Source organism: Monomorium pharaonis, chromosome 9 (assembly GCF_013373865.1).
Source record: "Monomorium pharaonis isolate MP-MQ-018 chromosome 9, ASM1337386v2, whole genome shotgun sequence".
Classification (NCBI taxonomy): domain Eukaryota; kingdom Metazoa; phylum Arthropoda; class Insecta; order Hymenoptera; family Formicidae; genus Monomorium; species Monomorium pharaonis.
The window spans coordinates 1408581-1421987 of NC_050475.1; the positions used below are offsets into that span (position 1 = coordinate 1408581).

A 13407-nucleotide genomic window follows, 5' to 3' on the forward strand; every position below is an offset into this window, starting at 1 on the left:
TTTTTAAGTAGATGCTGTTGTCATCTATTGTATGTTTGCCATCTCCATTGAAATCCCCATCCTACGTGATTTTAGATTTTCATTATTTGGACGCAGAATTGGATTTTACAGGACTATGTGACATTTAACATAAAATAAATAAAGTTTAAAATTACATGACTATATTTAGCTTATAATGAACGACTTTTAAACAATGTATAATATACATATAAGTAATTGATTTAATGTAGGTATTTTGTTTGTAATTTCGTGACATATAATTCGAGAAACAATTGAATCAAATATGAATTAAATATATAAACGCATTAAAATTAAAAAATATACACATATTATACAATATTTGTATTTTTCATAAATAAATAAATTATTTATTTATTTATTTTATAAAAATTCAAAATTGTAAATACAATAATTGTTTCAGATTTACATCCGAAAACTTGTAAAAATTTTTTATAAAAAAAGAGTGTAAAAATATAAATTTGCTATATGTATGCATATTGAATATATTTTGAAGTAGATTGTCAGCGTATGTATTTACATATATATAAATATCTATACATATCTAAAAATCTATAATTCATATTACATATACGAGCTTCTCTCCATTTTACTTTGGAACGCACCTACTGTTGGACATAACTTTAACCAATCACGATGTAGTAGGAACGAATCGACAACATGAAGCAACCAATCAAGTTTGCCGTCTTGTTCTTTCTAACCTATGTGACATTCTTGCCTAAATATGTACTTGACAGTCGGCCTAACTATTTCCAATATTCATGAGCTGCTAAAAAAAAGTTAATAGCTGAATATGAAATGGGATTAAATTTTAGAAATTTGATAAAGAATTAGATGAAAACTAGGCTAATTACATATATGTGTATGAGAGAGATGTTTTCAGAATGGTACTGAGAGCGAGAACGGCAAACGCGTCTCTTCGAGGTCTACGAGAATGACTAAGCATATTTATCGGGAAAACGCAAAAGACAGAGGGATTCAGGCGTTTTCGAGGCTGTTTCGTTCTCGAGCGTAAAAAACTGCCGAGCCGAAAACGGTTATGGATGGAAAAAGATCTATTAAAATGGTATGTAGCACTTCCTGTCTTGCAGTATCTAATGTGTCCTCTGTCTCCCTCCTGATATCTTGCAAGTATGAGCATTCACGAGGAGCCAAATTGACAAATCACATACAATTTTTCCATTATTCGACTTAAATATATATTCAGTACTTTTATTATCTGTAAATCAAACGCATGGTTCTATATATGATATCTTGTCCAAGAATGTTGAGTTCAGATTTAATTGTATTCTGTATCGATTGATATAGGATCCGCTATCACCTGGTCCTTGTCTAGACATTAGTGATGATGAACTTGTTACAATATCGGTGAGAGACTTAAATAGGCAGTTGAAATTACGTGGGCTGTCCAGAGAGGAGATTGTACGTATGAAACAGCGAAGACGTACACTGAAGAATAGAGGTTACGCAGCTAGCTGCCGTATAAAGCGCATTGAGCAAAAGGACGAATTGGAATCTGAAAAGACTCAAGAGTATCGCGACATGGAAGCCATGCAGGAAGACAACAATCGTATGAAGGAAGAGATAGAAGCCTGGCATTCTAAGTATCACGCACTCAAAAAATTTGCTCAAGAAAAGAAAATTATCATTCCACCAGAATTGGAAAACATGTAAAAAAAATAATTAAATATACTGTTTAACAAAATACACACATACACAGTAGATTTAATAGAATGATTGGTGAATGTTTCAATGCTGCAACTATTTACACAACTTTTGTTCTTTTTTTAGAATTATAAAAGACTATCTTGTACATATAGCTGCGAATTTAATTTATGCTGTAAGATTAATTTAAGTATTTTAATTTATACAAGTAAGTTACACAAATTATACAAAATATTTCTTTAAATAAAAAAGTATGACTTTATATGTAAGAAATCATATAAGAAATATTCTGTAAGAGTATCAAGTTATGGGACAAAGGATGGAAAATATGGAAATTCCACTGATTTTTTTATACATCTTTATTTTCAGTATACAATAAAAGTATCAATCTACTAACTACGTGAATATTTATTGAATTTCCTAACAGTCGGTACTTCTGTTTATCTGTAATATGTTTTGGAAAATTAAAATCTTCTGGAAAACACATTAATCGACACACCTCTTTAGGGGAAAAAAACCTGAGTTTTAAATCTAACAAAATCTGCATCTGCTTGCCCAAATCATTCTGGTGACTGCCAACTTCGTTATATTTCAATTTAACCATTTCGTTTGTAAATGGGCAATACACAGATCCTGTACCTTCCACGTAATTACCATATCCCTTGGTGAAGCAACAGGAACCGTTGCTCTCAAATGTTCGTATATCCAACACCCATGCTCTCTTTTGCAATAATTTGGAAGGTACCAAATATTTTGATTCTTCAACATTTTCCAAAATATTTTCCAATGTATAACACAATCTGCCAGATTTTTTATTAATTTTACCTTTCTTCTCTGCTAGCACCAAGTGCTTACTCTTTGGCAGTAACTCAAATAATTCAGGCAGCAAATTATTTTCCAGGGAGGACTGGTTGAAACAGAATTTCAAATTATTCCTTTTCGCCAGCAAGTAATATCTGTGTCTACTGTTTGGTATACCAAATTGACATGGACTTATTATTAATTCTCTGTAGGCATATCCACAACTTTCTATACAATCTACTAGCTTGTCTCTCATTTGAGATGTTTCGAAACCTTTAACATTTTCTAGCAAAATGTACTTTAAACTTTTTAATTCTGGTATCAAGCTCAAAATGTGTAACAAGGAACAAGTTCTGTTATCAAGAGCATCCTTCTTTAATCCTAATCTGGTAAAGGGCTGACATGGAGGGCTCATAAATATAACGTCCACATTCAATTTATTTAATTCCTGTGCACTAATAGACTGTATATTTCTATTCATAAGAACAGTTTCCGGAAAATTATGACAGTAAACATCGTTTGCAACAGGATTTATATCAACTGCTGCGACGACTCTCGCCGTAATTCCACTCTCTGAAATGATGATGACAATAAAAATTATCACAGGTTAATTTACTTTAACGCTAGAAATACAATTAAATAATAACATGGAATGGTGATAATTTTCGTTATTTGAATTATTAATTTGAATTTACCACGGAGCGCATAATGCATTCCTCCGATACCGCTGTACAGCTCCAACACCCTCATTGCTCCAAATTGCTCTGAAACTGTTTATGGACATGGAAAAAGACATGTGACAAACATTATTTGTGCGATGCGCTCTTTCCAGCTCCAACATGGCTGTATTGATACTTTTTTTATTTGTCATATGTGAAATTGTTCAAGCATGTTGATTGGTTGCGGAATAGGGAGGTTGTCGAGTTTCCAGAAATTCTCTATCTCGTAGTCAATTAAATCAATCGACGCTTGAAAAATTTTTAACCTAAATACTGCCTTGGTCCTGTGGCGAGCATAGACAACACATAACGTTTTAGCGAAGACTCGAATCCAACTTAACAGAGATTCAAACCTAGTTAGCGAAGACTCAAACCTAAGTAGGTTTGAATCTCTGCTAAATTGAATTCAAGTCTTCGCTAAAGCGTTTTGTCTGACCATCAAATAACGCTTTAGCGAAGGCTCGAACCCGACTTAGCAGAGATTCAAACCTACTTAGGTTTAAATCTCTTCTAAGTTTTGCTCGGTCTATGGTGGCGACTTGGCGAGTAGCATTTACCTCAATTTACCTAACCTTTAATATAATCTGCTCCAATCTTTGACGTAACTCATCAATCGTGACAGTCGTGATCTCCGTCTTAATGGAAATTGAATCAAGCTGAATGCTGTTTTGCGTCATATAAAATTAAACAGTTAATAAATGGCGAGCCAGAGTAACGTGACGTCGGGCAGAGAATAATGAAAGGGAATTTACCGTTCATCTAATGAAGCAGCAAGGACTCGTTTACGAATACTCGGAGCCTTAATCTGAAACTGAATGGCAATGTAAAATGTAAAGTCTATCACGCTCTCGATTTACGATACGGCACGGGCATGGATCCAACGAAACGGCATATGTCTACGATTGTCGTGTGAAAGAGAGTTTACTCGCGGTAGAGCTTGGATGGAACGCGAATGCAGGCACGTCCGTTTGAGATAGTTGAAGATGTTTCGCAGTCGGAGCTGGTTCGGTGGTGGACTTTGGAAGCCCAAGAACCCACATTCTCCAGAGCACCTAAAGTACGTATAGACGACCAGCGTGCCACTGTCAAATCACTGAGAGAATACATTTACAAGTGTATGTTTGTTTATGTTATAATCAGATACCTATACAATGTCTTGTCGAAGAATCAGACTGTGTCAGAGAACAACAGAGGTTTGCTGGTCGAAACACTGCGTTCGATAGCAGAGATTCTCATATGGGGTGATCAAAATGATAGTAGTGTATTTGAGTAAGTAGAGACAATAACAATACTTTCTTTTTTTTTCTATATCAATAAATGATGTTATTCTGGAGCCAAAACTAATACCTTGTCATATGAATAAGGAAATGTAACCAATAGAATATATTATATATTTACAGTTTTTTTCTGGAAAAGAACATGCTTTCATTTTTCCTACGTATTATGAAGCAGAAATGTGGAAGCTATGTATGTGTCCAATTGCTTCAAACATTAAACATTTTGTTTGAAAACATACGTAATGAGACATCTTTATGTGAGTTTTGTTGAATTATTTTTTTTATTAAGCAAATTTCAAATGATTAATTTGTTAAAATTATAAAATGTTTTTGTTTTTAGATTATCTGTTAAGTAACAATCATGTAAATAGTATAATAGTGCACAAATTTGACTTCAGCGATGAAGAAGTGATGGCATATTATATCAGTTTTCTGAAAACATTGAGTTTGAAATTAAACGCACATACTATCCATTTCTTCTATAATGAGGTAAACGAGGTACACGGTTAACGATATTTTGTGTTTGTCTTTTAATTATAACTTGTGTTTGTTGAGTAATAATTGCTAAGAAAATGTAAAATGCATCTACTCACTAATAATCCTGTCATTGACAAAATTACAATAAATTCTTTTTTATTACTAGCATACCAATGATTTTCCACTATACACAGAAGCGATCAAATTTTTCAATCATTCGGAAGGTATGGTGCGTATAGCCGTAAGAACTCTGACATTAAATGTATATCGCGTAGAGGATGCATCAATGCTAGCTTTTATAAGGGATCGTACAGCTGCGCCATATTTCAGTAATCTCGTGTGGTTTATCGGTGACCACATTATAGAATTAGACACTTGTGTTCGGAATGATGCCGAGTGAGTATTGATATATTAAAATGTCTTTATCTTTCGTTATTAATAAAATGTTCTTTTTTTCTAGTCATCAAAGTCAAAATAGGCTGTCAGATTTAGTTGCGGAACATTTAGATCATTTACATTATTTAAATGATATCTTATGTTTGAATATACCGGACTTGAATAAAGTTCTATCGGAACACTTGTTACATAAATTATTAATCCCATTGTACGTTTATTCTTTGATAAAATACAAAAATGCTTTGTGCCAAACTCAGGTAGGGATTAAATTTTTATCTCTTCCATTAATGAATAATTAATATATGAGCCAATTTTTTTTACATGAGTTTAATTTGTCTTGTTTAACGTTTTACATTTTACTTACGTTTAAAATATTGTTAAATGCTAATAGACTTTTTTATGGTAATACGTTTTTAGGATGAGAGAAAACATGTCAGCGTTGTGGTAGCACTTTTTCTACTTTCTCAAGTCTTTTTGATAGTATCGCACGAACCTCTTGTACATACATTAGCAACTGTAATGCTCATGTCCGATTTGGAGACGATTCAAATTGGAACAAATGAAGTTCTGGAAAAATTCGAAGATATAATATCAAATAAATCTGTTACTCTTTCATCGCCGAAAGAAACGTTGGAAAAATCTTCGAAAACTTTAAACAAAACGTGCTCAACATCTGACGACTCTTACAATCAAGAAAACAGTATAAGAGAAGAAGTTAGAAGTGCAATTGATGAAGTGCAAAAATTTAATCACCCAAGCACATCTTTTGACGATGCTTCAACCTCTGTAAATACTCCTGTTCTTACACCAGTAAGTACAAGTATAGCAAGTGAAGAGGATTTAGAAGAAATTAAACAATTGAATGTGACGGACGAGGAGAAAGAGCAACGCTTGGCATTGGAAAGCCCTTTGATGTCTCATCAAAGTCAAAATGATATAATCGATTCCTTAGCAAAGAAACCATTTTTAGAAACAATAACCAATTCCTTATTATGCACGGAAAATGATTATGCTGCATTATTCGCGCTTTGCCTATTATATGCCTTAGCTAATAATCAGGTAACCATTAGAAATTCTTACAGAGATTTGTCTTACTCCCAAATATTTTATATATAATAATTCCCTTTTATTATTTATCAGGGTATAAGTCGTAAAATTCTAGACATAATCTTGGCTCCATTCCATAATAATACGTCGACGAAGAATTCCTATAATGAATTACTCATGGATAGATTGATTCATATTATAACTTTGAGTTGTCAAACAAGTGAGTTATGTTAATATTTTCCACTATAATGCGAATTTAACATTTTTTTACATACAAAGTTTCAAGTTTTATAAAAATATCGATTCTTAGATTCCAAAGTGAGACTCATTACATTGGAGCTAACTATCAAATTATTAACACAACTGACGGTATCTGAAGGACAATGCATGTTACAAGAATCACATCTAGCAATCATTGAAGCAGCAAAAGAACAAAGCACATCTCTGCTGAAAAACTTTTATAAGGTACATGAATTATTGAATTAGGCTAAGATACACTTGCGTAAATCTCTCTGCTTTTATCTTACTTAAATGTATTTTGTTAAAAATATATTCATTTTATTTAGAGCGAAGATATTTTTTTGGACATGTTTGAGGATGAATATAGCGAAATACAAAAACGACCGTTAAATGTCGAGTGGTTAATGATGGATAGCAATATTTTATTGCCTCCTACGGGCACACCTATGACTGGAATTGAATTTAGCAAAAGGCTTCCATGTGGCGAGGTAGGTAGAAACTGTAGGAAACTATATTTAGATAAGCATATAAAGCTGAAAAAGTAATTTTACCTTATTGTAATTTATGATAATGGAATAAAATCATGAATAATTATGTAGGTGGAAAGGGCACGTCGTGCAATAAGAGTTTTCTTTTTGATTCGAGAACTCTCTTTGACCCTCAACATGGAAGTGGAGACTCAATTACCATTGACTAATCCGGCTAATTGCGTACAAGTTAACAACGTTCTTGATCTAAGTAAAAACTATTTATTTTATACACATAGTTAACTGCTCATAATATAACAAAATTAACAAAATATTACGATGTTTAACATTCAATATTTTTTTTATTTATTTAATTGTAATTATATGTAAAATTACATAAACGACACAAGATTTGTTATTTATAATTTTGTTTATAGATAACAGTGATTTGATTGCATGTACTGTTCAATGGAAAGACGGCCAGAAAATTCGCCGTTTTTTAGTCATTGACGTTGTGCAGTTGATACTTGTGGAGCCTGATATTAGTAAACTTGGATGGGGTGTTGCAAAGTTAGTTGGTTTTTTACAAGACATTGATGTGGCCGGTGACAAGGATGATTCAAGATGCTTATATTTGACGATTTACAAACCATTAAGCAGCAGCACAGGCAATCGTATACCATTGCTATCGGCTAAATTTATTTTTGATGATCATATTCGTTGCATGGCAGCTAAACAACGGTAGATTTCGTAAACTTCAAGATTATATTATTATTTCAATTAATTAAATCGATGAAATACTAATTTAGATTGACAAAGGGACGAATAAAAGCAAGACAAAAGAAGATGAATCAAATCGCAAGATTGCTGGATATTCCAACAAGTATGCCTCATTGTTCGACACCACCCAATTATGCCTTGCGTGGTTTACGACATGAACGTAAGTAAGCTAGAATTAATCAACGGAGGGTCTTTATAAACAGTCGATTAAATTCTTTCAGGTATAGTCGGACGTGGTCAAAGATTGCAAAGAGATCAACAAGCGAGGCCGATGTTTACGGTGAACAAAGTTCCTGGATTCGCAGCTCAAATGCGTAGGGAAAATGTTAGGCCGATAGCATCGTCAAGTTCCAAACGCGATGATGCCAGTTCGAACGAGAGAATCCATGAAAATGGTTTGCGATCTAGAGACGGTTCGCCAAAAATGCCAAGACCGCGAAGCGAGGAAATTCCTCTAGAGGACATGTGTATTCGGAAAGCTTCTCTTACGTCCAATGGGTTGAATACAACGCATGTATGCACAGAGAGAAGGGACAGCCAAGGTGCTTGTTCAAATAACAGCGAATCTTCGTCTGTGATTAGAAAACACTCTGAAGAAACATCTTTCACATCTCCACAAGGGCAAGAACCAAAGCCACGTAGAAAGGGTCAAGTGGAAACCGTATGATTAAAACAGTACAGTTAACTCAAACTAGTAATTTCAAACTAAACGTATCTTTTAAAAACTTCAGAGAATTAAAAAAGAACGAATTAAAATGTATATACATCATACTTTTGAGTTAACAAAAAGAGCTTGCTTAACTAATTTAATAAAAAAATTTTTAGTGTAATCATTTTATTTTATAACTAGTAAAACTATAATTTTTATATATTTTTGTCAAATATGTGGGTAATCAATTTTTTCAATGAAAGCTCTTATGACTAACGTAGAAAGAAATGAAATGGAAGTTATTAAATAATCTTTTTAAATCCATCGTTGTTATAATTTTTTTGTTAGGAATCATTAAGGTCGTTTTTATATATAGATACTTCATTTTATGTCTATTCGCACTACTCTCTTGATATTAACATCTTTAACGGAAAAAAATGACACGTCTCGTAATTATTTTGTATGTATATATTTGTTTTGCGAAGATATAATTTTCCTGTAATTTAAAAATAAAGAAAATTACATTCTTTAAATAACATTAATCATTTATATTTACATCTAAAATAAATTTTTGAAAAATTGATCTTTTGTGAATGATTGTAAAGCGTAAGATTTAAGAATTGAATATAAAATATACCCTAAATAAACTGTTATATCAGAAATCTTTATTTCATTAGAATATATCCCGTTTAGACATATCATAATCAATATTTATTTTTAAAGAATTATAAAAAAGTTTTGTTTTGGAATCATATATTACACAACGTGTATATATAAGATTAATTTGTAACGGGGGATTCGTATCTTTTCTTTCTTGCTAATATATCTTTAAATACATATTCGTATTTTATTTTGTCCATACATTTCTTAAGAACATATATTTTAGTATTATATCAATAATCAACAAATGTAAAATCGTGGCTTATTGCCAAAAACAAAATTTAATTCGATAAAATAAGCAACTGCTATTTTGACTTTATAATATTCCGATTTAGAAAGATGAAGAAGAGTAAAACATGTTTTGTTACTTCATAAATGTACTGTATATAATATTTATATTTTATTCAATCAAAAGAAATTAGCTCTGCTGTTCTAGGTTTTTTATCTTCTGTATCTTGCGGAGTTGCGTTGGTTGTAGTTGAGACTGGAGGAGCGGGTTGAAATGGTATTGCCTGCGCAGCAGGAATTTGAGTCATTCCTTGCATTACTGGTACACCAGACGTTTGGGAGCCGGGTAAAGTTTGACTTGTAGGAACAGGTCCACTGCTAGCTCCGGCAGGCACTTGAATAACACCTGAAGGTTGGGACGAAATAGCAGTATTGGAAACGTGCGCCGATAATCCTGGAGGTCCTTGAGTGCCAGGTGGCAATGTAGATGGTTGTTGTGATCCTATTTGCGGCGGCAGATTGACTACGGCACCGGTCGGTACGTGACCACCCACAGCTACGGGACCTGATGAAGGGCCCATATGCCCTTGAGGCATCGGAGGCAATCCGATTTGAGTTAGAGGGGGAGTCTGTTGCGACAATTGGGATGAGGCGCCTTGTTGAGGCGATATATGTCTACCTGCTGATACTTGTCCTGGTGGCACATGTATCGCAGGACCTTGTTGAGATCCTATCTGATGATTACTCGGTGGCTGAAGCTGCTGAATAGGTGGTGTCATTTGGGGCGGCATCTGAGAAAATAATTTAGAGAAAGTTTTATTTATATTCTTATCGATAAAAAAAAAAAAGATTGAATAAGAGCATTAAAAATTCGCAGATTCACCATTCCTGGGCCTGATATAGACACGCGACTTATATTCTCTTGTGCTTGAATGGATGGATCTGTTGATTGTTGTTCCGGATTAGGAAGTGATGGCATCATGTGCACCGGAAGAGTATTCATCGATGGCATGTTGTAGCCCTGCATAGGATATTGACTCATGGCTGGTTGTCCATACATATAAACTCCTTGATTTGTAGGTGACATAGGATTATAATTAGCTCCAGGAGTCGGATAGTGGACATGACGAACGGGTGATCCTTGAGAAGGTCCCATAAAATCGGAAACTGCTTGATAGTTTCCTACAAAGACAGAATAGAGATAAACACAAAATAAATATGACTTTAATAAAAATGAAACAAATAAAACTCCATAATATAGCTATAAATAGCAAAGTGAAAAATTACCCATTATATATTGTTGTTTCTGTTGCTCTTGACGCATTTGCATTTCTCTTTCTTGTTCTTGAATTTTTCGTAAAGCTAATTGGCGTTGATATTGCAAATATTCTTGCTTCTTCTTTCGCATGATCGCCAATTTTTGTGCCATTAGCAACTGCCGCTGTCTCTCAGCTTCTTCTGCTCTTCTGCGTAATTTTTCCTTGTGTTCTTCACGAAGTGCGTCCAAAGCAGCTCTAGCATCTTTCATCTGAGTTAATTTATCTTGTAAGCCTTCATAATACACTCTGCTATCATCTTGTTCTTGGATATATCTCAATAATCTATTTAAAAAAATAAACATTTCAATTTTTTGTGATGAAAAAAATGCAACATATTAACGGTTTGAACATACCTGGAATGCATAGCTGTTATATTCATAAATAAAGTTTGAACCGAACTATCGTTAGCAATCGATCTACCTCTGGAGGAATTACTTTTCATTCTGTTTACGAAAATTTCGACCTGAGATCTTAAACCGCTTACAAATTCTTCCATTTGAGTATCAATTTCACCATTTTCCTGTTTTACTAATATAAGTTTTTGGGGCATTGGACTGCTTATTATATTAGGTGCAGATGGACTAGTCACATCCACTCTTGATCCATGCTCTTCGTTTACATTTTGTCTTTGTTCCCAGTACTTGCGATTTAGATATTTAGCAAGTTCAGGTTCAATCTCATCGTCATCTTGTATCTGTGAAGGGCTTGGACCCTAACGAAAAAATATTAGTCTAAGATTTTATAACTAGGATAAAACTGGAACACTTTATAGTAAACATAAATAATAATTTAATAATTTATTATTTATAGATTGTTGATAAATAATTTATAAACAATTTTATGTAATAGGTGCAATAAAAGGTATAAAAAGTACAAACTTACAGGAGATGGTGGTGGAGAATATGTTGTTCTAGATATGGGAGTTGGATTGGATTTTATAACACTTGAAGCACGTTTCTTTTCTTTTTCTTTTTGTTCAGCTTCACTTTGACTTAAGGCTATTGCTAGATTTAATTCTTCCTCTTCTCGCAATTCTTCTTCTGTTTTTCGATTTGGAACCTATAAAAATATAAGCATAAAGATTGTATGTAGAAAAAATAAATTACTAATAACGTTATAATCTTTAGATAATTTAATCTTAGAAAGTTAATAAACAATTTGATAACAAGTTACTTAAAAAAAATAATTGATGTTTTATATAACATTAATGTTATCATTATCGCAATATATTTATTATACAATAAAATATAAAAGCATTTACTTGTTGTTGCTGAGCTAAAGGGCTTTTGAGATATTCCACTGGAAGGTCAGTATCTTTGGTTTGTGTTGAGGAAGGTCTAAAAAATTATAATGTTTAAAAACTATCGAAAAATAATATAATTTACAATAAATAAAATAAAAAAATTTCACCAACTTGTTAACTTGTTCGTAACATGCTTCACAAACTCGTACTTCTTTCTCAATTCCAAATTTTGGCAAAGTAGAGACCTTACTCGAACATTGAGCACAAAAGACTTGACCGCACGCTCTGCAGTGATGTTTCCGTTGAACCATGCCAAAAGTTACACGACACCGATGGCATACTTCACCATCTGCCCATGCAGGTGCTGTATCAGCTCTGAACATAGCATCGCTTTCTTTCAAAGCAGGAAATTGATAACCCTCAGCTTTCATTATATTTAATGTATCCTAAAAAAAAATAAATATTAAAATAATAAAATAAACAATGTATAAACACTGACAATTAAATTGTGGCAATAGCTCATCTTACTTGAACTGTCCTATATTTGGGACTATGACGAAATGCGTGAGCCCAAGCTTGTATTAGCTCTAAAGTTTTTAGTCTGACGTTTTCATGTGGAGAGGTTTTAACCAATTCTTTCAGTTGTTCCATATATTGTTTGGTAGCTATCTCATCATGAATCAATGTTCCACAATTTTTCACACAAGACTCTAGTAGCTGAGCAAACAATTAATAAATATAAAAATAACAAGTATAGTAAAATCTTAAAAAAAAATTACAATATATTATTTCTTACCAATAAGGCATACAGTGCTACATGCGGATTACTGTTTATCATCTTCTTTCTTATAGCAGCGAGTGCAGCTTTTGGTCTAAATGTATAAAATGTTTAGAAATACATAGCGATAATAATATATACGATATGAGTTTTCTAAATTAATGTAGGATATAATCGACAATGTATGGTTGTAGCATAATTATTTAAAGCGCGAAAGTACACTTTATATAAAGATTATGCTTACTGAACGTCGCTCTGGCGTATAAGATCACAAATCTGCAAAATTGTAGGCCAGTCTGGCTCTAACTGCAGATGACTCGTCGCCTTATCTACGAGAGATTAATAATGGCTTATAAAGCTCCGACATTTTGAACGAATTTCGAAGAAGCTTACCTAATAATTTATCAAAATTTGTTGAACTGCGAAACATCTTGTAACTTTGACAAAATTTGCCTTCCTGGAGTGTTCAACCACGTATACACATAGAATAATTCCTACTCGGCAACTGGTTTTGCGATAACTGCGGTGCTGCAGTACAACTTTGACAATCCTACTTCTTTCGCTCGCTCACTCACGTTTAGCCACTCTAGCCTCGTTTCTCTCCGATCGTGTTTACGAGATATGAGTCATGAAAAGTCGATTA

The 13407-nt window shown here is 33.2% G+C and overlaps 4 protein-coding genes across 5 annotated transcripts; 2 read left to right on the top strand and 2 right to left on the bottom strand.

Moving 5' to 3' along the window:
- The first annotated feature begins 714 nt into the window (after window positions 1–714).
- LOC105836343 (transcription factor MafG) lies at window positions 715–2077 on the top strand. Its single transcript, XM_012680309.3, has 2 exons — window positions 715–1084; window positions 1327–2077. The coding sequence occupies exons 1-2, from the start codon at window positions 1058–1060 to the stop codon at window positions 1690–1692; spliced, it is 393 nt and encodes a 130-aa protein (XP_012535763.1). The 5' UTR covers window positions 715–1057; the 3' UTR covers window positions 1693–2077.
- Window positions 2025–3550, bottom strand: LOC105836342 (tRNA (cytosine(38)-C(5))-methyltransferase). Its single transcript, XM_012680308.3, has 2 exons — window positions 3180–3550; window positions 2025–3057 (listed from the first exon to the last, which is right to left on the bottom strand). Exons 1-2 carry the CDS (start codon window positions 3232–3234, stop codon window positions 2033–2035), a joined length of 1080 nt encoding a protein of 359 aa, XP_012535762.1. The 5' UTR covers window positions 3235–3550; the 3' UTR covers window positions 2025–2032.
- Window positions 3551–4186: 636 nt separating this feature from the next.
- Window positions 4187–9198, top strand: LOC105837336 (protein CLEC16A homolog). 2 transcript variants are annotated; one of them, XM_012682019.3, is made up of 14 exons: window positions 4187–4260; window positions 4344–4472; window positions 4604–4737; window positions 4821–4978; window positions 5124–5353; window positions 5418–5610; window positions 5771–6412; window positions 6494–6620; window positions 6711–6865; window positions 6967–7128; window positions 7240–7378; window positions 7545–7848; window positions 7917–8047; window positions 8109–9198. In XM_012682019.3, the coding sequence occupies exons 1-14, from the start codon at window positions 4187–4189 to the stop codon at window positions 8552–8554; spliced, it is 3024 nt and encodes a 1007-aa protein (XP_012537473.2). In that variant the 3' UTR covers window positions 8555–9198. The 2 variants fall into 2 exon arrangements, with proteins under 2 accessions (XP_012537473.2, XP_012537474.2); XM_012682020.3 differs by having other exon boundaries at window positions 4821–4969; window positions 8109–8554.
- Window positions 9199–9361: 163 nt separating this feature from the next.
- LOC105837337 (hepatocyte growth factor-regulated tyrosine kinase substrate) lies at window positions 9362–13367 on the bottom strand. The gene is made up of 11 exons (XM_012682021.3): window positions 13158–13367; window positions 13009–13093; window positions 12783–12858; window positions 12515–12703; window positions 12158–12432; window positions 12005–12080; window positions 11626–11802; window positions 11097–11455; window positions 10712–11025; window positions 10308–10606; window positions 9362–10215 (listed from the first exon to the last, which is right to left on the bottom strand). Exons 1-11 carry the CDS (start codon window positions 13192–13194, stop codon window positions 9601–9603), a joined length of 2502 nt encoding a protein of 833 aa, XP_012537475.1. The 5' UTR covers window positions 13195–13367; the 3' UTR covers window positions 9362–9600.
- Window positions 13368–13407: the final 40 nt, after the last annotated feature.